At 39.6% G+C, this 23200-nt stretch overlaps 1 protein-coding gene across 1 annotated transcript in view; it reads left to right on the top strand.

Moving 5' to 3' along the window:
* Window positions 1-20802, top strand: part of LOC124243325 (basic proline-rich protein-like) — a 40548-nt gene extending 19746 nt beyond the window's left edge. The window contains exons 3-5 of the mRNA XM_046668936.1: window positions 14472-15076; window positions 19201-19288; window positions 20477-20802. Coding sequence (XP_046524892.1) covers window positions 14472-14607 — 136 coding nt within the window. The 3' untranslated portion in view covers window positions 14608-15076; window positions 19201-19288; window positions 20477-20802. The remainder of the gene's footprint in view (window positions 1-14471; window positions 15077-19200; window positions 19289-20476) is intronic.
* Window positions 20803-23200: the final 2398 nt, after the last annotated feature.

The following is a 23200-nucleotide window of genomic DNA, read 5'->3' as shown; positions in this document are numbered from 1 at the left end:
CTTCATATGCTTGGGCCATTTAATATTTCTATCATGTTGGTCTGCCTTTTGTTATAAGCCATTTCAAATCCTTTTGAAAAAGAGTCAAGATAAAAATAAGTTGATTGTTAATAAGTAAAGTAAATAAGCAGCTTAGAGGTCATCTAAGGCAATAGTGTGCAGTATTTTTATTTTTTTGAGGAAGATTAGCCCTTAGTTAATATCTGTTGCCAATTCTCCTCTTTTTGCTGAGGAAGATTGGCCCTGAGCTAACATCCATGCCCATCTTCTTCTACTTTATTTGTGGGACACCTGCCACAACATGACTTGACAAGCGGTGCCGTATGTCTGCACCTGGGATCTGAACTGGTGAACCCTGGACCGCCGAAGTGGAATGTGCGAACTTAACTGCTGCACCACTGGGCTGGCCCCAGTATGCAGTATTTTGACACCCCTCCGCAAATACTTAGATAAGGCAAAAGGCCCTATGGACCACCTACCCTACTCATTCCCACTTCCCAAGGGAAAAATAACTCAGAGAATATGCTACCTTTAGATTAAGAAGGGAAAATTTAATGCTTACTAACTCACGTACTAGAAGTACCACACTTCTGTACCATTTTAGATCCTTTGTATGTCACTTGTCTCCAAGAGTCTTTGATCTCTTGGTCCACTCCAGTCGCCACTGCAGTGACCATCTCAGTAAGGGTTTTAACTGATTTCAAGAGAGTACAACTCAACAGCACCTCTCCTTATGCTTGACCATGCACTGCTCACCTTCTGCCCTGGGGCTTCCTTGTTGATAGTGAGGAAGAAGACACTATGAGATCTGTTTGGTGCCCACATATGTGTGACCTAGAAATGAGGAGGAGCTAACAACCTATGGAAGGAAGGGTGTTCTTTCCTTATGGAAGGGCCACTCACTAGGCAAGATTGCCAGACCCTCCAAAGTGCTGGCCAAGAATGAAGGAATCTAGAATGGATGGTGGAGGAGGGAAGACGAGATGATGAATATCAAACATGGCCTTATTATGGGACCAGCAACAGACATGGGAATTGAAGCTGATTCCGCTAATTTTCTTGCTGTTAGTTCCCTGCTTTGCTGGATTGTGCTGTGTAATAAAGTAGGTGCACATATGCTTTAGCTTCTTTCTCTGCTTTCCAGGGCACCTGGCTAAGATAGTAGGTTTTTGAAACTGGTCCTTGGTCATATGTACAAATGAAAATCTGTGGAGGCTCACATCATTCCCCTGTAAGAGACTAGGAGAGGATTTTTGTCCTTTCTTGGCCCATGAGGAGAATCCTCCTTGCCCACCCACCAGTGACGTCTTGACTACCAGAGGCCTGAAAAGTCTGAGGGACTCTACCATTGCTGCAAGCAACTTAAACTCTCAGAAATTTAGTCACAAACAAGCACTATCATTAGTAGAAGATACTGCAATATACTAACCTGGGTGGAAAGACCTAACCAATCTCTAGGCCTTCCCAAGCGAATCCAATTTTATGTAGGTATTAGAAATGTTCCCGTTAAAAACAAAGCATATCTAGTATTTTTTGTAGCATTCTTTCTGATCCATAAATATCAATGGTCTGCAAATATGTTATAGTTAGGTTTATTCTACAATGAGAGTGAATTATATTAGATGCTTTCTAAACCGGAGAGATTGGACATTAAAATAGTTAGGCAGAGAATTTTATTGAGGTTGGGAATATTATAACAGATGCCTCATTAATTACTTATATTAAGAGAATATTCTCTTTGCTATATCTTTAAGAGTAACATAGACCTCATTTCATGGTTTAGTTATATCATGTATCAAATCATATCTGCACCCACTTATCCTGTATATATTTAATGTTACACAGATCAGCTGTAAGAAATATAGAAGCATTTATGTTTACTACTAGAAATCTTTTAGCTCTAATCATCGAATTTTTTTCCCCAGAAAGTGTTACTAAACATTTTGTGGGATAACTTTTAAAAAATAATCAAATAGAAAACATGGCAGAGATACATAAGGGGCTTCTTTATTAGAAAGTTATTTAGGGAATTTTCTTAAAAAAAAATCCCCAGAAGGGAGACAACTGAAATGTCTTGTAGAAGTCATGAGTAAGCAAATATTTCTAAGGAATTCTAGGGAAAAAAGCTAAGAGATAGCTTCTTCATGTACGTTAATTTTTCTTTGGGTAAGTTTTCTTTTTTCAAAAATGATATTCAAGAAGAATATTATTAGGATTTACTTATATTCTTCTTTCTATTTTACAATTCTCAAAGATTTTTCAATAGTACCTCTCCTGATATAGATCGCAATATTCTTAAAAAGTCAACTTCAAATGGCATTATTGATTTTTTTTATCATGTCAAAAGAATATTTTCTGCAAGTTTTCACAAGGTGAATTAAATCTATATCTAATTTTAAAACATCTACTGGGAACAATTTCAGGAATCTGAAAAATTTCATTAGATGATACTGTACCTTAATAGAAATATTGTATTGACAGGAATGCTTCAATTGGTGGAAATATTTGGGTAATATGCTATTTTGTTTAATTATTTTTTTTAAATTTAAGATTAAATGTTTCACTTTCAATTCTTACTGAAAATCTTTTTAAAATGTATTCATAATCTTTAGTGTCATGGGAAGTACAAAAAGTATATTAATGTTTCTTTGGCCACTGTGGATTTCCAGCGTCTGATATTGATCCTTCTGAATGTCAGTAATCATTGTATGGTCTGACATTGGAATGAATGTATATAGCTTCAGCGCACAAGCAGGGAATTTATTATTTGAACAAATCCTTGGGGTACACTTCCTTTCTCAAGATGTGCTTCTTTTTCCTTTTCCTCAAAATAGAGTTCTAGCCACTAGGCTTAGGATTGGAAATGTTTAATCAAGGGCTCCAGATAGTTAGATATTTGTTAGAATAAGATTTTACTTTATTCTCGGTGAGGTTTTGGTGAGCACAGGGTAGAAGGCTGAGGCCTAGTCCATGTGCTGGCAGTGATGCGTTCAATAGGTTTTGCTCGTGGTTGGGGACCGGATAGGAGGAAGTAACCTGGATGGAGAGTTGGGCCTTGAGTGAGGGTAGTCTGTTTAGCATCCAAGCACTGTCATAACCTCTGGCTTGACCTTGGAAATAGGAGTTCAAGTATGGCAGGGCTGCTACAACGAGGAAATCTAACCAGAAAATCTAATCTAATCTGACTGGTTCTGGAAGACTTTCGTATAGTGGTGCTTGTGAGTAGAGGATTCAGTGGGGAAGAAAGGCTAGGAGACATTAGGGCCAGTAGGTAGGAGCTGGATTTAGAATAGGGTCCCAGTGCTACAAGGGGACTGGGAAAGTAAATAGGGTCACCAGATGTCACTCTGCAGTAGAAAGTCAAGGCAGAGACTTCCTATCAACATGGTGAAAGGAAATGACAGTGAAAGTCTCTTCCTCCTGCTCCTAGTTATGGAAATACTGGAAAATATGTACATTTTTAAAAGTAAATGACCAAACTTGGGAGAAAGAAAGTAAAAATCCCCAGTACCAGAAATGAGGAAGGAATATGAAGTCAGATTTGCGAGGAGAAGGTGAAGCCATGAGGCTCACAGGGGTTTCCCAAACAGACTGAGATTTGAGACTAGTGTCCAGTTCAGGGACAGGAGATGAGGCTCAGGTGAGACAGACACTGGGAAGGTCCCCTGCAGCAATGGGAGTGTTGAAGGGCTGAAACTCTGCAAAAACTGCAGAGTTCTACAGAAACTCTACCCTCTGGGGCAGGCCTCGGGTGGGTGGGGTAAAGAAATCTGCAAGGATTTGGAAACGTAAGCTGGCACAAACAGGTGTGAGTCCTGAATTTACACCACTCCTGGGGTGCAGGAATCCTAAATTGAGAAATTAACACCAATGTCGGCACTAGAACTCATGAACCTCCCAGGTCTCTGGAAGAAACAGGAGTGGAACAGCTCTGAAAGGATCACCCCACAAAACGGAGCACAGGGGATTTTAAAAAAAATCAGAACACAAAACTCCATGAGGGAGAGGGAACAGCTGCAATAACCAGGAGAATTTGCACACCAAGAGCCAGAGATTATAGAATTATCTGAAACATAATAGGCATATTAAAAAGGCTGAAAGAGATAAAAAGAAAGAATAAAAACAGTAATAAAAAATTAACAAAATAGAATGGAAAAAGGACAGGCAGAGTTATAAAGCACATATAGTAAATGAAATGAAAACTCAACAAATGTTAAATAGCAAAGAGAGGATTAGTGAATTGGGAGCAATTCTAAAAAAAAATCAATCAGAATATAGCACAAAAGATAAAGAGATATAAAAAAATGATGAGGAGAGAGGGAGGGTAGATAAGAAGGCCCAGTAAGAATTCCAGAAGCATAAAACTGAGATAATAAGAAAGAAGAAATATAGTTGTAAATTTTCTAGACCTGAAACAAGACGGGAGCATATTTTCAAGTACCACATCTGACTGGGCAAGGGAAACAACAGAACAAATAAGCAAATGGGACTACATCAAACTAAAAAATTTCTGCACAGCAAAGGAAACCATCAGGAAAACAAAAAGACAATTGGGAGAAGACATTTGCAAACCATGTATGAGATGAGTTAATATCCAAAACATATAAAGAACTCATACATTTTAACAAGGACAACAAAAAACAGCTCAATTAAAAAAATGGACAAAAGATCTGAAGATATACAAATAGCCCACAGGCACATGAAAGGATAGGAGTCCTTAATTTGACAAAATATACCAACATCTGAGTGAGATAAATGGAAACAAATACAAATCCAGGCTCCTCAAAAACAAACGAAAAATCTTAAAAGCTATCAGAGAGAAATGGAAGAAAACTTAAAAGAAATGACAATTAGACTGAAACCAGTTTTCTCACTGCAAAACTAGATTCAGGAAACAATGGAATGCATTTTTTTTTTCTTTTTGAGGAAGATTAGCCCTGAGCTAACATCTGCCACCGATCCTCCTCTTTTTGCTGAGAAAGACTGACCCTGAGCTAACATCCATGCCTATCTTCCTCTACTTTATATGTGGGATGCCTACCACAGCATGGCTTGTCAAGTGGTGCCATGTCTGCACTTGGGATCTGAACCGACAAACCCTAGGCCGCTGAAGCGGAACATGCGAACTTAACCGCTGAGCCACCGGGCCGGCTCAGTGGAATGCATTTTTAAATGTTGAAGTGAAAAAGAGGTGGAGTGTATTTCTCTACTGCTTAATTCTGGGCTCAGCCATGTGACTTGCTGGAGCCAACAGAATGAAGTGAAAATGACAATGTACCAGTTTCAAACCTACACCTCAGTTGTGAGTTTCTTCTGTGCTGTTGCCATTGCCTTGGGGAAGAACATGCCTGGGCTACCCCACTGGTCCCAGGAGGAGGATGAGAGACACAAAGAGCAGAGCCACCCAAAATTGAGTGTGGAGGAGATAAGCTGACCCACAGATCCACAAGAATAAATCATGTTTTTTAAGTTCTTGAGTTTTGGGGTGGATTATTGCATTATTTTCCTGTTACTGATGTAACAAATTAATACAAACTTAGTTGCTTAAAACAACACAAATTTATTCTCTTACAGTTCTGGAAGTCCAAAATGAGTCATACAGAGCTAAAATCAAAGTGCTGGCAGGGCTGATTTTTCTGGAGGGTCTATGGGAGAATTTGTTTCCTTGACTTTCTAGCCTCTGGGAGCCGCCCACATTCCTTGGCTCATGAACCTTCCCCATGTCACTCCAGTCTTTTGCTACCATTGTCACATCTCCTACTTCTGTAGTCAAATCTCTTTCTGCCTTCCTCTTATAAGGACACTGGTGACTACATTTAGGGCCTACCTGGATAATCCAGGATAATCTTCCCAGTTCAAGAACCTTAATTTATTCACATCCGCAAAGCCCTTTTGCCATATAAGGTAACATTCAGAGGTTCTGGGAATTAGGATGTGGGTATCTTAGGAAGCAGGCATTATTCAGTGGACCACAACTGTTATATAGTTTTTTATTTTTATTTCTTCTTTTAACAAAAAGACACTTTTTAGAGAACCAAAGTTCAGGAGGCTCACTAGGCAGAGATAAATACTGAAGAACTACTAAAGGATGTAATTAATAGATAGCATTAATATAGTGACAAAGCACATGAAGTTTTTAGACTGACTGCCTTGATTCAAATACAAGCTCTGCTACTTTCTATCTGTGCAACCTTGAGCAAATTACTCACCTCCTCGTAACCCAATTTCATCATCTGTAAAATGGGAATAATCATAGTAGTACCTACCTCATGGGCCTCTGATGGGGAATAAATGAATTAGTATTAGTAAAGTGCTTAGGACATTTATGAGGCTCATAGTAAGTGCTATATAAATGTTTGTTAAATAGCAAAATATAAAGGACACAACCCAGAAAAAAGGAGTGAGATAGATGAATCGTTTTCCTCCCAACCTGGTAGCAAAATTTAAAATGCCTGACAGCAGCAAGTGCTGGAGATACTGTGGGGAAATGGGAACTCTCATACGTGGGACTAGTTGTATAAATTGATGCTATTTTCTAAAGCAATTTGGCAACATCTAACTGAGTTGAAGATAAGCCTATTCTACTAGCAAGCAGTTTTGGTGTACCAAGCAACCCCCTGGCAAATCTACACATGCGGATGGTCACAGCAGTTTATAATAGCGTTGATGGAAGGGACCTTGTCTGAGGTCGGGTTCCTCAGGAGTAGAGTCTGAGACAGCAATGAAGGTGTGTGCCATTTATTGCAGGCTTGCTCTTGAGGAGAAACCCGTGAAGTAGTGAGGGAAGCAGGGCTAAGATAGAGAAACGCCAGGAAAGAATGTGGTCTCAGGTGAAGAAGTCGAGTTTTTGTCAGATCCGTGAAGGGTTCTGGGACATAAAATCACAAGGAAGAGTTCCTCCCTTGAGGTAAAGGGGTCGTTTTGTACTCCATTACTGTCATAACTGGGGTGTGTATATGGGGTGGGGCAGTGTCAGCTCCAGGGAAAGGCAGCTCCTGTCAGCTGAGAGGGATTTCTGAATAAAGGGGCAACTGTGAGCCATCAGCAGCCAAAACTTCGAGCTGCTGGGGGTGGATGCACCACCTAGGAAAAGGGATCTGGGTGGGGCACTGCAACCCCCCTCACAAGTGTAATACAACAAAACCTAACGCTCAGCAATAGGAGAACGAGTAAGAAAATTATGGCATATGCAAACAGCGGAATTCTATATAGAAGTTAAAGTGAATGAACAAGATTTATATGTATTACATGGATAAATCTTGAAAGCATAATGTTGAACGAAAAAAGCAAGTTGAAGAATGGTTCGTATAAGTGGTATCGTTTATGCATATTAATAACACATAAAAGAATATTTATGTGTTGCTCTGGTTGCATAATATGTAATAAAGATATTGTGGATTCACACTGACTTTGTTAGGATAGCAGTTACCTTTCAGAATGGAAGAATAGGAACAGGACCAGGAGGGCTACAAGTGGTATATCTGTAATGTTTTATTCAATATAGCCAATGTTAACATTTTGTTAAGCCATGAAGTGGGTTTAAAAAATATCATTCTCAGGACGGGCCCCATGGCCTGGTGGTTGAGTTTGGTGAGCTCCGCTTTGATGGCCCGGGTTCATAGGTTCAGATTCCAGGCGCAGACCTGCACCACTTGTTGGCTATGTTGTGGCAGCAATTCACATACAAGATAGAGGAATATTGGCATGGATGTTAGCTCCCGGCTAATCTTCCTCAAAGCAAAAAAAGAGAAAGATTGGCAACAGATGTTAGCTCAAGGCAAATCTTCAGGGGAAAAAAAATGTCACTCTCTTCAATTTTCTGTATATTTTAAATATTTTATATAAAAGAAATAAAGACAAAAAATTCAAAGAAGAGGACTAGATCTCTGGGCCATGCTAATCCAGAAGGGGATTGGGAGAGTATAACTTACACACACATAATTCTGGCTCCTGGCACCCAGGTTGTCTATGAAGGAGACTGTGAGTACCTAGAAGCTACGTTTGGGTATCTAATCCTATCTCGGCTCTGGAAACATTGAATTAGGAACCAGAAAGGCCCACACTTAAATGGTCAGTCAGTGAATCAACTTCAGGGAGCTGAATGGGAGAAAAAAGAGGAAAGGATAATGAGACAGCAGTGTAACGACAATATCTTAAGTAGAAATGTTTAGCAAATATTTATTGAGTCCTTAATATATATCAAGCAATGTGCTAGGCTGGGGAGTCAGTGATGGATGACACTGCCTCTACCTTAAGGGAGCTGAGAGTCAAGTGGAAAACTTATAAGAGGGGAGAGCCCAGACTCAGGAGCATCTTTCCTTTAGAGGCCAGCAAATATATTTGTGGCAAGAGTCCTTTTTTTCTGAAACAAAAATCCCCAAATGATTTCTGTATAACTCAAGTCCTCCAAGATGATCTGTGAAAAAGGGGTTTTAAAGTCAAACATTTCAGGAAATACTGTATGTCGTATTTCCTTCTTGGAGATTCATAAGGCAATTAACATATGAAAATTATCAATGAGTTATAGGAAAGAAACCTGTAAAGAAATTTCGCATTTCTCCAGATTCTTTGATGCCAAAATGAATTTTCTGGAGGGAAAGGGTAACGCCTTTAACAGTCCTTTAGTGTTTTGTGGAATTCATTTTGGTCCTCTGTATTTGCATTATTATTTTCCTAACTTCTTTGAAATATTTCTAAAAGATTTATTTAAAAAAATGTAAATTAAACCTTCATTCCAGTGTTTGTATTTGTCTTTAAACTCTAATATTGTGCTTAAAATATTAACCAGAGGTTTAGTACAGTTATTTTGTTCATCTTTAGAGGGAGAATTAATACTGTGAAGTTTTCTGCAAGTTATTTTAGGTCTTCAAAATAACAGTAAGGCAGTGCATTTATGATGGGCATATAGACCATTGGACTTTTTGCAGTTTGATTTTATGGTACCTCCTTTAAATGTCTAATGCAACACTCAGTCTTCAGTCTTTTGAACAAACATATCAATAGCCTTAAATCAAACCACCATGCTAAAATAAATTACTGTGTCACAACCATTTGCAGCTATCCCCTTAATTGCATCCTATAAAAGGAACCAGGAGGTATAAGTTTACAAACATAACATCTGAGGTGGTGGTAAGATTAGAGCTAAATAACACGTGTAGTTTAAATTCTCAATAAAGTCAGGAAAGGCTGTAATTTTAATATACTGCTGACAAGGGGCAGCTGAGGATTAATGTGCATTCCGATAAATATTTTTACTGTTAGAGGACATAATACAGCTTCAGTTTTATGTATAATGCTCACACACACTTTTTTTCGTGCATCTTTTGCTGGAGCGTGGGACTACTCAAATAGTATATCGTCTAACTTTAAGGAAATGATGAAAACATTTCACTCCATAGGATAATTCTTGGCACAAGATGGTTGCTGCATGACTGTTTACTCACTATGTGGTTGAAATTTTTTTTGTTTGATTAATCTAAACTCCTCCTCTCAGAAATTACAACAGAATTAATTAAATGTGGGATATGAAACCAATTTCCATTTGTCAAAGTGTATGGTTATTTATTTTTTCATTTGCATGATTGTTTTTTAGTAAGTTTCAAGTTTCTCAAGTTAGTGAAAATTTCTCGTGTGTGTGTGACCCTGAGTCTGCCACTTATGAGTTGGGTGACCTTGGACAAGTTATTTAACCTTTTAGTGTCTCTGTTTCCTTGTCTGTACAACAAGGATGCTGCTAGGATTGTTGTGACTGGTAAGTTAGTTTAATATATGTGAAGTGTTTAGAATACATGAAAGTGTATGGCATATAGATATATACGATAGTTGTTATCTATTATTATTATCATTATTTTGAGTGTACACTGGAGAGACTGTAAATTATTAGCAATACACCATTTCTTCCACCAAAATCTACGATCACAGTTAAGCATGATCAGATCTATTAGCCTCACTCATAAAAACAGTCTAGGTTAGATCTTATTCATAGTTGCTTATTTGGTTCTCTTTTATGGGAAAATTTATGTAAAGAAATTGAGTAAGTGTTTAAGTTTGGAGGGGAGGAGAAGGCTATTGTTGGATAGGGAACGCAGATGCTGAACATTCTCCTGTTCTTTGGTCTGCTTCAAAGTCTGTGCATTACTGTTTAGTTAGTAACAAGAGTGCAAGAGCCCACTAGCTTACCACTCAAACTTCCCCCATCTATTTCCTTTTATGTTTTAGCCTTGTTTCCATCTCTCCTTAGCAGTCATTCCTTGATTCTCCTTTACCTCCCATTGGCAGGTAGACCAGTAGGCGGAGTCAACAAGCATTGGGAGGTAGGTGGGGTGGTGATATAGGCGAGGTCTGTATAAATGGGATCTATGGTCGAGAATAGAGCTGGGAGAAAAAAACTTGCCTTCTTTTCATCTTCTCATTTAATTCTCTCAACTTATCAAAATGTTTCTTCATATAGTTTATAGTTACGATAAGTATATGTATCTCTCTCTCTATTTATATTTTCAAGGCCATACTCTTAGAAGAAAAGGCAGAGAAGTTATACAGAAACGTTGCTCACTAAGCTTTAAAAGAAATTAATAAAGTGAGACTATCACTCAAAAAAGTGGAGCAATAAGTAGAAATAGTGATGGCTGTTTTTAAACAGTTTAGAAAAGCTGGATTAGGAAATGAGTTGCAATGTGTAAAAATATAAAAACAACCATAAAAATATTTCTTACATGTGTCAGGGAACATGTTCCTTAACTCAGTGGAAAAAGACAAGAAAAACTGATTCCTACAATAATACGTGTTTGGATATATCATGCATTAAATTGTGTCTCTGCAGTCACAAATACATACTAAAATAAACCAACATTAATTTCAGGCCACTGTTCAAGACACACTAGGAATGTAGGGCAGAGCTTGGGACAGGAGTTAAAAGGGAGGGTAAGATAAAATGTTCTAATCCTTATTCTTTCTTTCCAATTTCCATTCTAAACCTATAGAGACAAGAGTAGGGCAGGAAGTATGCATATTAGTAGTGGAAAATTGAGCTAGGATTTGGAGGACTGGCCTTCAATTATTAAATAAGTGATTATAGTGATACGAGTTGCTGGTTTTGAGAACAGAGGCTGGAGAGGTTAGTGAATGGGTACATGTGTGCGTGCACAAACATTAGAAACATATTTTGCAGATAAGGGGGAAATATACATTAGCAAGAGTATAAGTCATGGAGGAAATACACATGACAATAATTTTAAAAGTGTTATGCTGTCAGTACAAGCAATACTGACCTAGATTCTTATTTTATTCTTATAACCAAGCAGCTGACCTGAGTATAAAGTCCCATTCAAGGTCACTGGAAACTTTGAACTTGGCTTGGCTCCAGGGGAACATTGGCTAACACAGTAATTGTCGCCCTGAGTGCCAGAAGTTTAGTAAGATTCAAAACTGGTAAATATTTTTATAGAAACTCAATTCACTGTTTCCTACCATCGAGCTATTCCAAAATTTACTTTTTATAAATTAAAACAGTGACTACAAAAAAAGACATGATACACAGGCCATAAGCATGAGTTTTCTCTTTAAAACCCTTGAGGGCCCGGCCCTGTGGCTGAGTGGTTAAAGTTCTGCCTGCTCTGCTTTGGCAGCCCAGGATTGTGAGTTCAGACCCAGGGCGCAGAACTAGTCCACTCACCAGTCACTCTGTGTGTGTCCCACATATAAAGTAGAGAAAGATTGGCACAGATGTTAGCTCAGGGCTAATCTTCCTCAAGGAAAAAAAAAAAAAAGAAAAGAAAATTGAAAAAAAACCAACCACCCCTTGAGAAGCTAATTTCCATGCTCAAGATAATGTTTCAAAGAGATTTCTTTTCAACGTGTTTTCTTAGGAGGGCAAGATTTCAAAGAGGAGAATTAGCAAGGCAAGGTAACTGTGATACTGCCATCTGGAGTTTTCAATTAGCATTTATGACTAATACTTTGGCAAAATTACTCGCAAATATTTCCAGAGTTGAGAAATAATCTTGTGGCACTTTCTGTTCTTATTTTAAGGACATCAAGGCATGTAAAAATAATACGAAGAGCTTCGCAAAGTCCAGCTGAAAGGACTTGGAGCCTTCTGGTTTTACTATCATGCTTAGTTTTTCTATGTTGCTTGTATGTAAAACAACATATTTAGAAATGGTCAGAGAAGTGATTGGCCCAAAACTCTTGTAATTCAATGACTAAAGGATGATTAACATGTACAGTTGTGTAAAACTAGACAGATTAGGGCTGGCCTGGTGGCGCAGTGGTTAAGTGCGCACATTCTGCTTCAGTGGCCCAGGGTTCGCTGGTTCGGATCACGGGTGCGGACATGACACCACTTGGCACGCCATGCTGTGGTTGGCGTCCCAATTATAACATGGAGGAAGATGGGCAAGGATATTAGCTCAGGGCCAGTCTTCCTCAGCAAAAAGAGGAGGATTGGCAGCAGTTAGCTCAGGGCTAATCTTCCTCAAAAAAAATAGATTAGATCAAGAGATGATTTAAAACATATATTACTGGATATTAATTTTTAAAAATTAAACTTGTTGACATGAACAAAATGAAAAACGTTAGAAGCAAAGATTGTGGATCTAGAAAGGGCCTTAGAGATCATTTCAAATGATTACCTCGTTTTACAGGAGAGAAATCTGAGGACCAGGGAAATGAAGTGACTTTCCAGGGGTCACATCACAAGTCAACAGCAGAGGTGTCATGGCACTCAGATCTCCTAACCTCCTGGCTATGCTCATTCACCAAAAGCGCTTCAAACAATGTTTACAACATTTAGTCACAGTTTACTTTTTGGTTAATTCCACATTTACTCCTATTTTTGTGGCTGCAAAAATAGCCCAGAGTGATATAATTTGCTCCAGATCAAACGGATAATAAGAAAAAAGGCAAAGCTTTCCCTAGTCATACTTCTCGTGTGTAGTTCTTTATTATGTGTGTGCATATATGTGTATATGTGTGTGTGTGCGTGTGAGTATGTGTGAACCCCTTATGCACTGTTCCCAAATCCAAAAAGCTCTGAAAACGAAGTTTTTTCATATTGTGACAGACTCCATCGGTGGCAAAACCTGATGTGAACTGATGGGAGGCTATTTCTACACTTCATATATACCAAGTGTGACTCATACATTTCATTTCAGAAATAGGCATATGTTTGATTATAGGGTGCCACCTCAGGCTCTGGAAATGATATGTAACACAGGCTCCATATAATTTTTTGCATTTTCAAATTCTGAATAATTCTGAATTCTGGCCCCAATGGTTTTGGATAAGTGATTGTGGGTCTTCAATTTGTCCATAACGTAATTTTGTTACATTGGTTTAAGCAGTTTTGGCTTACAACCAGGCAATTCAGAAAACCCTTTACACATATGATTCCCTTTGGTTTAAAGTATATGAACCAAAGAGAATTAAATGACGTAAGCAGAATGTTATCTATGTGGTAGTAAATATGTAAAAATAGGGAGCTTAGTTTCACCAATATTATTTGTGGTCAGGAAGCCCAAGACAAACTCAGTGTTCAGGCAACTGCCTCATCCCAAATTTCTGATAAAATTATGTGTCTTTTGCCTTTTCCTACCCCTTTTTTGTGACCTTTATTTTATAACTTTCTTATATATATATATGTTTCTTTGTTCTGAGCTGCATCGAATGTTAACATGTAGGTGGAGAATGAATTAAAGATTTTCTACCCCAAGTCTCACAGTAACTCTGTGTTCTATTATCTACTCAGTAGTTAAGTTAAAGATTAATCGGTCAACTAATGTTTACAGATTATAATTTATAATATGTGTGTTGAGTAGGTTAGAGTTTAAATGAATTTGACCAGACCTGACATAATATATTCTTTCTTTACATTATAACCTCTACATTTCACCAAAGTCTAGATAAACTCAGCGTCCTGATGATCTGTGCTCAGCCTAAACAACATCGACTGCCGAGCCCACGGCACTGGATTTTGTCCCAGCTGGAGTTGCAGCTTGACCAACGGCAGATGGAAAGGAAGGGGCAGTCATTAGGGCAAACTCACAACAGGGCCAGCCCTTTCCTTGTTTGCAGGAAACTTCACCACTTGAAAAATTTGACCTGCCATGCACTGTCAGGATAAACACACATGCACACACACGCCAGGTGGATAAGAGTTGACAACATCTTAGATTTTTCCTTGTCTCTATTCAGGATCCTAAAAGTAAATTTTATAGATGAAAGTCATACTTTTTGGTGAGCATTGCTCCCCTCATAATTTTGGGTGTGTTCGTAGAGACATAAGTTTAATTTCTAGACAATCAAGTTAAATGTAAGACATTTGCTTATTTCAATGTGTGCCGATCTCAAAGTAGGAGGGCATTCTCTCTTTTTGTCAACAGTCCCTATAATATGGTAGCTGCTTAGATTGTATTATTTAAAGGGACATGTTTGACATAATCTAACACTCTCTCTTCACCCCTGGGCCAAAACAGGAAGAAAATAGTAGGATCTAATGGAAAGATACAGGACCAGGAGTCAGGTCCCTCCCAGCTGCACTGTGACCTGGCTGTGGGACCTCAGACAAGCTGTCAGCCTCTCTGGGCCCCAGTTTCCTCTTCTATGAAATGAGAGGACTGTACTTGGTTCAGTTCTAAACTGCTACACTTCTGTGAGAGGTGACCATCAATAGACTCGTAGTCTGTTTTGGATCTTCACTGCGAGGAGACTCTTCAAGTAGCAAGTTTCTTCCAAGTTTGGGGCAGCTGTTCGTTGCCTGAGGAGAAATTTTTAAGCATGAGATTCTAACATGGCTGGAAGGGAAGGAAGAAGCTTGCTGATGAGCCCAGTTCAAGAGTTCCCTTCTCCTTAAGTGGCAGGCGTTGTGGCCTTGTGACTGCTGAATGACCCAGGGTGAGAGGCTGGCCGCTGTGACTCTGCTTGGCTGACTCACCAGCTGGCTGACTGCATCTGCACCTTGGAAGAGCCCATGAAAGTGACCGTACTGAGCTGGAGGGCTGGAGAGGAGCAGGCAGCGTGGGCATTACCTCCTTTGTGGCCGAGCCAGCTCTGGTCCAGGAAACGTGGGAATGGGGACGTGGTAAGTGAGGAACTGGGTGAAGAGGAACTTATGAAGGACAGGCTCATTATATAAGCAATAGGTGGAAAAATCGACTCCAAACGATTATGAGGGAGAGCGAATCCCTTTAAGGCAGAACCCATTTTATAGATTATGTCAGATGTAATGGATATCTAATAGATAATGAGTAGAGATGGACTGTTTTATTTATTTATTTATGTAGGAACGCCACTTAATTTTTATCAAGTACCGTTGCCAGCCATTCTGGAAAGTGCTTTATATCTATTATCTTTTAATTATCGTTATAACCGTATGAAGTCGGAACTCTTATTTCCAATTTGCAGATAAAGAGACTGAGGTTTAGGGGACTTACATGATGCCCAATGTCACTCAGCTGATACACGGGGGGACCGGAGGTTTGAACCTAGATAGGATGCATCTGTACTGCCTTCCTCTTCCCTGTTTTCGGAGTATTACAGGCAGGCTGTGGAGGCTATTCCTTTCTTCTCTCCACTTCTCTCTTTCTTATGTTAATTCTCGCTTTCTTTCTCACTCTCTCCTCGTTTCTAACAGTATCATCATATAGAGGGTTGACTGCGTTGTTACAAGGCGGCAGCTTCTCACATTTATTGGAGAAGATAATTAAGGGAAGTTTTCTTTCCTGGACATTCTTAATGATTATTTTCAATTATTCTTCTGGAAAATATAAAATTGAGCTGCAAAGGGATTGCTGAAGTCGATTAATAGAAAGTTCATTCTCCGTAAACTAGCTCCTACTGCACCCTATTAAAGATATTCTTCCCCATTATTATCCAAATGGTTTTATGAGCTACAGACCAACGTTACCTGTAATCACAAAAATTAAAATATTGTTGACTCATGCTCCCCAGAAACAAAATTGAGATTTATGCTGTCATTTATATTAGTAAGAAGATATGATGAGTTATTTTTTCTCTTCTTCAGGGGAGAAAGAGAATAAAGCCCTAAAAGGCTTCTTCTTTTGCTCCTATTGTGCAGGCCCTACTCTGTTGGCTTTCAGGATAAGGTGGGTCTTGCCTAGAGAGAGAACAGCCTCCTGAGATAACTGCTAGAAGCTCCCTTCAAAATTGTGTTTGGATTAGTTCCATGCCTCCCCACTAGTGATAAAGGATGCTACGCCCCTCTCTGGAAGCAGCTGAAACTCTAGGCCAGACAGCTGGGGTCACAGCTGATGCTCAGAAAATGAGATGAGGTCCATAGCCACAATCTTGTCCATGGTAATAGACTGCAGCTATACCTCTTGTAGACTTCATTGCCACTGATACTGATTCTGGTCTTTCCTAGGGCATCTTGGGAGAGAATCACCCTGTGATTCTTCAAGGCACTGAGGGAAAATTCTCACCTTCCTCTGCTTACTCTGCTTCCCTCCTCCTAGCCCTTTCGATTCATTTTCAGAGCCACTTCTTTGGGGCACAAGCCTGATCCAGAAGGGTAGGGCTGGGCAATCCAGCTTTAGTCTCATCACAAACCCAGAAACATCATTCTCATCTGACTCCCTGAGTCAGCACTGGGTCAGCTCTTTGGGCCAGGCTTTATTCCACCACCAAGTAACTTTATTTTAGGAATCTTTTGCCTTTTCCTGTCTTTGGGACTTGGTTAAAGCCGTGTTGATCTGTCACAGCCTATTTTAATAATTTTGAATCATAGGAGAAGGGATTGAGCATTGAACATTTCTTCCCAGAATGCCCTCCTCTCAGGCCTCTATTCCTCTAATCCCTCCCCGTATCCTAATTTCTTTCATGGGGACAGATGAAGCTCCTGGATCCGAGAGCATGCACAGGCAGGAACCAAGACACATACCTCATGCATCTCTCTATATACCTTCCTTCACCAACACTTCTAAGCCAGGTTGGATGTGGCGCTAGGTCAGTGCAGGGCCTGACTCCAGGCTTGTAGCCTCCCCCCAGCTGCACCCAGGTGAGTGGTCTACTTGCTGAAGCATTCCCGTGTACTTCCATTCCTATCTGGGCATTGTTACAGCAAACCCCTTTCTACCACAAGGTTAGGATAGAGAAGTTATAGCACAGAAGATGGATTAGCTCACTCAGTCTCCAATCCCAACCACCTCCTCTCTTGCCTTCCTGTGACATCAGTGTTGGAAAACTAAATATTCAGTTATCCTAGTCATCCAGTCAGAGGTGGCCATGGGGCACAGTTCTGGCCAAAAAGATGCTGCAGAAACTGGAAAGGATTTCCTTTCTTGAATGAAAAAAACAAGGCCATAAGAGGAGAAGGTTTTTGACTTCTTCACCTTCAACCCTGTTTGGAATATGTACATCCTGCAGTCTTTTAGGATCATTAGAGAGAGAAAGAGAGAGAGAAGAGGAAGTTATAGGCTAAGGATGGGAGAACAAAAGGATAAAAGGATTCTGGATGTTTGATGACGTGGGCAGCAACATCTGTCCTCAACTGCCTACGTCAGTGCTTCTTGTTATTAGGGAAAAAAACCCAAAAAACCTGTTTAAACCACTGTAGTGGGATTTTCTGTTACGTGGGGCCAAATGCTTCCTGACTGACACTTTGGGAATGTCTGCTGGATTGTTCTCATTCACTTTCTTTCTCATCTCCTTTTCCATACTTCGTAGGATTCTACACTCAGGGTTTTTCTTCTCTCCTCAGGCAATAGTTTGAACTATTGTGCAGCAAATTTCACTCTCCTCCTATCCCATTGGGGGGCAGAGTGTACTTCCCTTAACCATTGATACAGGGCTTGACCATGTGACAAACTTTGGCCAAGGAATGTTAGTGGACATGACATGGGCAGAAGCTTTAAATATGCTTGTGCAATGTGGCTGGCCTCTTGCATTCTGATAATCCACCATGAGAAGAACATGCCCTGGTAAATTGCTGCTTCATTAGCCTTGGCCCCAGAATGAGCAGACATGAGCAAACTTGGGTGAACCTACAACCTGGAGCACAGCCCAGCAGTACCTCAGCCTGAAACACAGTCACTCCACTGAGCCCTGACTAGATTAGCTGAACCACAGTTGACCTACAGGCTCCAAGAAGATGAGAGTAAGTTCTTATTGTTGTAAGCCACTGAAATTTGAGGTGGTTTCTTATTCAACATTAATGTGACCATAGGTGACTAAGACATCATGTAGCAGACTTCCCTTAAAACATAACCTTTACTCTTTTTCTTTGGCTTAGTGCAACTGAAGGTAGCAGTCAGTCAAACCTGGCTCATGATATGTAAATAGGAATTTAAGTAATTTTTTAAAAAAAGAATTTCACTCTGCTATGCTTGGCTTCAATATTCTGGCCTTGCTTGGAACCAAAATATTTTATTTCAGTAGTCAGTAGCTAAGCATTGTTCTTTCTCCCTCTTTTCGTATCTGCTAAATAATTCCAATCCACCCCCAAGGCAAACGAATGCCTTTGGCCAATCAAAGAGAAGTTCAAACAAAATGAAATGTGAAATAAAGATGCACATAAATACATTTCCAAAAACATGTAAATTACGATTTCTATTGTTATTGGTCTTTGCTTCTGCTTTTTTTTTTTAAAGATTTTATTTTTCCTTTTTCTTCCCAAAGCCCCTGGTACATAGTTGTGTATTTTTAGTTGTGGGTCCTTCTAGCTGTGGCATGTGGGCTGCTGCCTCAGCATGTCCCAATGAGCAGTGCCATGTCTGCGCCCAGGATCCGAACTGGTGAAACCCTGGGCCGCCAAAGCAGAGCGCGCAAACTTAACCACTCAGCCACGGGGCCAGCCCTGCTTCTGCTTTTTGACTCTTCTGTGGCATCACTAAGAAGTCTCATAGTCAGCCATGGTCTGCAGGCCAAATCTGGCCATCTGATTTTGTATGGCCCATGAACTAATAATGTTTTTACAGATGAATATTTGCAATTGATTTGGTGATAAGGCACTAACTTTTATCCCCCAATTAAATGAATTATCCCCCAAAACAGAATTTCACTCTTCTTATCAGTAGACCTGTATTCCAAAAAAATTGTACTCAATTATTATCATCACTATACTTTGAATTTTGCCAATAAAAGATTTATGGAAATAGGTTTTCTCTCTTGTTATGTATCGACATGCTATCCTTGATTTTGCTTCTTGTCTCACAAAGGCTAAAATATTAACTATCTGGCCCTTTCCAGAAAAAGCTTGCTGACCCAAAGTGTGAGGTTCCCAATGACTATGCGAAGAGACTTCTCTGTTCTGCATGTCTTGAAGAGGCGAGCTCAGGTGAGCAGAGGATAACTCCTCCCCTCTTTCTGTCATTGACACAGGGCGGTTTCGTTCCCAGAGAAATTTTAGAGAAAAATCAATGCCAAACAGTTTTCATATATCTCTGTGTGCTTTTTACTATTCTTATAAAAGCTTTCTTCTGAAAAACCTAAGCAGGACTGTACAGACACTCCCTGGGCTGGTGCTCACACTGTTGTGCTGAGGAAGTTAACGCGTGGCCAGCTAACTCACAGTTAGAAATAAACTCTGACTGCCGGGTCAGGCATCGTTCATATCACTTAAGTAGAAATAGCTTAAAGAGCACCTGAACTAATTTACAACTGGAATTAAACTCTTTTACTTATATTTCTCAACATTCAACATATAACTTCAGGTAATCTCTTTCGTGACTGTGATCTTTTGCTAATTACTGTTCATACTTTAACACTTCAGTTAGCTGTGGTAGTTACTAGATGTGCTCTACTTCAATCTTTGTTTTATTAATCCTATTTCCTTTTAGTACTCCAGATGGTGAAATGAGTTGTGTTACCACTTTTCGCATCATCCATTGATCCATTTAAATGTACCTTGGCCTTTATTGTGATGAAAATAATTTTTTTTTCGGTATCATTTTTAAATATCATTATAGTTATTTCATGGTTGATATTGTATAGATTGGTTGTACTGATTTGGTGCATGCATAATCATGGAATTGCTTCACATTCAAGTTTTTAAGTTTTTTATTTAATAAATATTTTTTAAAGCTGTATTTATTCTCCTGCTGGGATCTTCAAAAATCACTTGTGACTTGTATTTCATTTTTGCTGTTTATTATTTTACTTTCTTAGCATCTGTTTGGTAATAATAATGCTTACTGTATTTCAGTCGCTCCAGATTTCCCCCCTGCTCAACAGCAGGCTAGGAACTCTACCAACCACACAGAGAAATCTCTGTTATAGGAGAGACTCAGGGGGTGCAATTGCTAAGCCTGCCCTGCTGTTTCCCCAGAGCTCTTGGAGCTCTGTGCTCTCAACCTCCAGAGACTGCAGTTTTGATCCGAAGGGAAAAATTGATTGAACTCCTAAATTTACATTTTTATGATTGTGTCTTTAAAGCTTATTACTTTAATAATACCTCCCATATGCCCACTGTTTTTCAGAGCCAGCACTCCATGCTTATATTTTGTAATCAAATTTTCTCTTTTAGATGCCTGTCATTTTTCATGGACTTCTGAAGCTTTCTACCTTAGGGAAAGATTATGCATGCAAAGAGCTGAGCAAGGAGCCTGACACCTAATACGTGCTCAATAAATGGTAGCTGCTGTTATAGTTTGATTTTATTTGCCTTAAAATCCCTATGTACTTTTGCCAAAATTCATTGACATTATTTTTACATCAAAATTTGAAGGTCTGGTTATGAGACTGAAGGTCTGTGGTTGGTAAAATTCTGTATTTCTCAAGACGCCTGACTGGGGGATGCACTAACATCACTCTAAGCCTGAAAAAGAATTGTTCTGCTCACTCTTTTATAAGTCCTATGTAAAGAAGCTCTTGCCTGGATCTGTTCTATAATACAAACAGGTTATTTTCAAAAAGCTGCTTGATTAGAATACCTGTTTCTTGGTCCCAGCGGTTAACTGAAGTATTATTGTGTATTTATGCTGTATGGGTAAGTATTAATTTTAGGAATCTCTGTGGTGTTCCTAGAGGCTGCACAGAAAGACCCAGAAGGAAGCTCATGCTTTTTCTGGAGGAGAGAAACTTCTCCCAGGTATTTGCCTACTATTGTGAAGTCAGCACTGGAGTCCCAGTAACCCTGGATCTCAGTTTACTTCTGTAACCACAAGTTCACATGACATTTCATAAATGCCCTGCACTATAATTACAATTTTAAAAAGTCACAATTAAATTAAATCACCATTAAATAAGGAATATCCTAATTAATAGAACTATTTGACTAATGAGGTTCCAAGGTCAAATAATTAATTAGTCTCAAGGACTATAAAGTGGTTGGAGATCTCATTTTTTTTCTTTGTGGTATTAAAACATCTTAGCAGATCAAACCCAAGGTATACTTGCTAAATTCATCTATTTTGGTAAATTGTTGCCTCTCCTACTTATCTTACAAGGAAGATGTGGTTCGGTTTGAGTCCAGAGGATACCTAGCATGCCAGGACAGTCTTCAGCAGACCATTTCCAACAGGATCAGTCTTGTTTTAGTTCATGAGAAAGCAATTTCTTTGCCAATCAGAACAATTTACATGAAGATAGGAAAATAACAAATGGCTATAAACACTGTCAGGAAAGCTTTACTGGAAACTCCCTTTGAGATAAAGTTCTCATTAGCCCAGCATGGTCTTTTGCTCCTTTTTGGCCATTAGTTACTAAGTGTTGCAAGGACAGCTAATACATGGGTGGCTTGGCACCTACTTCTACCACATTACTAAATGTAAATTACTTCAAGTCCCATTGATTTCATGAATTTCTCAAACTGTATTGCCTCTGGGAAGCCATTTTGTCCATCGAGGCAAACACAGGCCATCGTTTATTCATTTAACAGGTATTTACTTGAAATTTGCTTTACATCAGGCACTGCAGTAAAGTTTAGGAAGACAGCAGTAAAGTCGTCAGACAAAAATCTCTGCCCTCATGGAGCTTACAGTCTAATTGGGGAGAGAATCAATAGTGTGAAAGTGCTTTGAATAGGGGGGTGCAGGTTATCATATGACCACGTTTATAATTTAAAAAGATGGATCTGCTCTGGCTGATGACTGGATCCAAGTGTTGGGTGACTGAAGTGCTGGCCAGCTTGTTCTTATGAGCATTGATTTTTCCCAGAATTATGATTCCAAGTGTGGATGGAGACAGTGTGTCTAAGACTTCGGTGAAAAGGGGGAAGTGACTGGAAGCTGGTAGAGAATAGGAACCAGGAGAAGTAGCAAAATGCCACAAGCCTCATAAGAATGGGAAAGTTCCTGAAAACATTGACCCCACCTCCCAACTCAGCTTGAGAGGGAGGGTGTAGAGAAAGACTATTCTCTCGGGCAAACTCAGCTTGAGAGGGAGGGTGTAGAGAAAGACTATTCTCTCGGGCAGGCCAGGAAGGGGAAGGAATGTTTAGTGAGGAGGCTGGTGAAGTTTGTTAACCATTAAAAGGAGTTCTAGGGGCACCCATGGAAGGCGTGAGAGGGAGAAGAACAGGAAAGTTGGGTCAGTGGAGAGGAAGCAAAAAGTATTTTGGGATTAAATATCCTGGGGCAGACAAATGATTGGAGAGGCTTGTGTCTTGGAGGGTGACTAAGGTTTGCAGGAATGTGAGGCACAAGGACACTCAGATCCCTCTGGAATCACTGAAGGTGGGTGGGGTCCGTTGAATTGCACTTCTCAGGAACACCTGGTCTTATTTGGGAGACTCTCACCAAGGTCTGGATGGATTGTATAGACACAGCGACTGGTTAGTGGCCCTGTCCATCTGGCCTCATGTGACAAGGAGCTTGGAGGCATTGAGAGCCCTCCATGACAGTGTGCAGAGTGGGAATAAGAACTCACCATATCATGTCTAAATCTTGATATGATAAAGTTCAGAAAATCTTGTGCTTTTCTTATTTGTACCTGTCTTCAAAAGGGTTTAGAAGAATCTTACAAAATCATGTTAGTAATAAGTTTCTCCAAAATTATGACCTATTAAATAATTAAGAGTGTAAGGGAGAGTCTGTAAATCAAGCACTGGGGAGGAGGAAGAGATGGATAAAAGCTGTGAAGGGGAAAGACCAACTACTGGCAAAAGCAATCGAAAGCTGAGATAGTAGCAAGCACACTGCAGGCCACCTGTAGCGGCCGTTCTCTGTGAAAAGCTCTCTATGTGAAGTTAAATTGGTACAAAGCTCTGGAGGAAACGGAGGATTTGGGCAGATCTGTTTATTCCCAAAAC

The sequence above is a fragment of the Equus quagga genome, chromosome 8 (assembly GCF_021613505.1).
Source record: "Equus quagga isolate Etosha38 chromosome 8, UCLA_HA_Equagga_1.0, whole genome shotgun sequence".
Classification (NCBI taxonomy): Eukaryota; Metazoa; Chordata; class Mammalia; order Perissodactyla; family Equidae; genus Equus; species Equus quagga.
The sequence above is the reverse complement of the archived record's forward strand: the minus strand, read 5'-3'. Positions and strand labels throughout refer to the sequence as shown.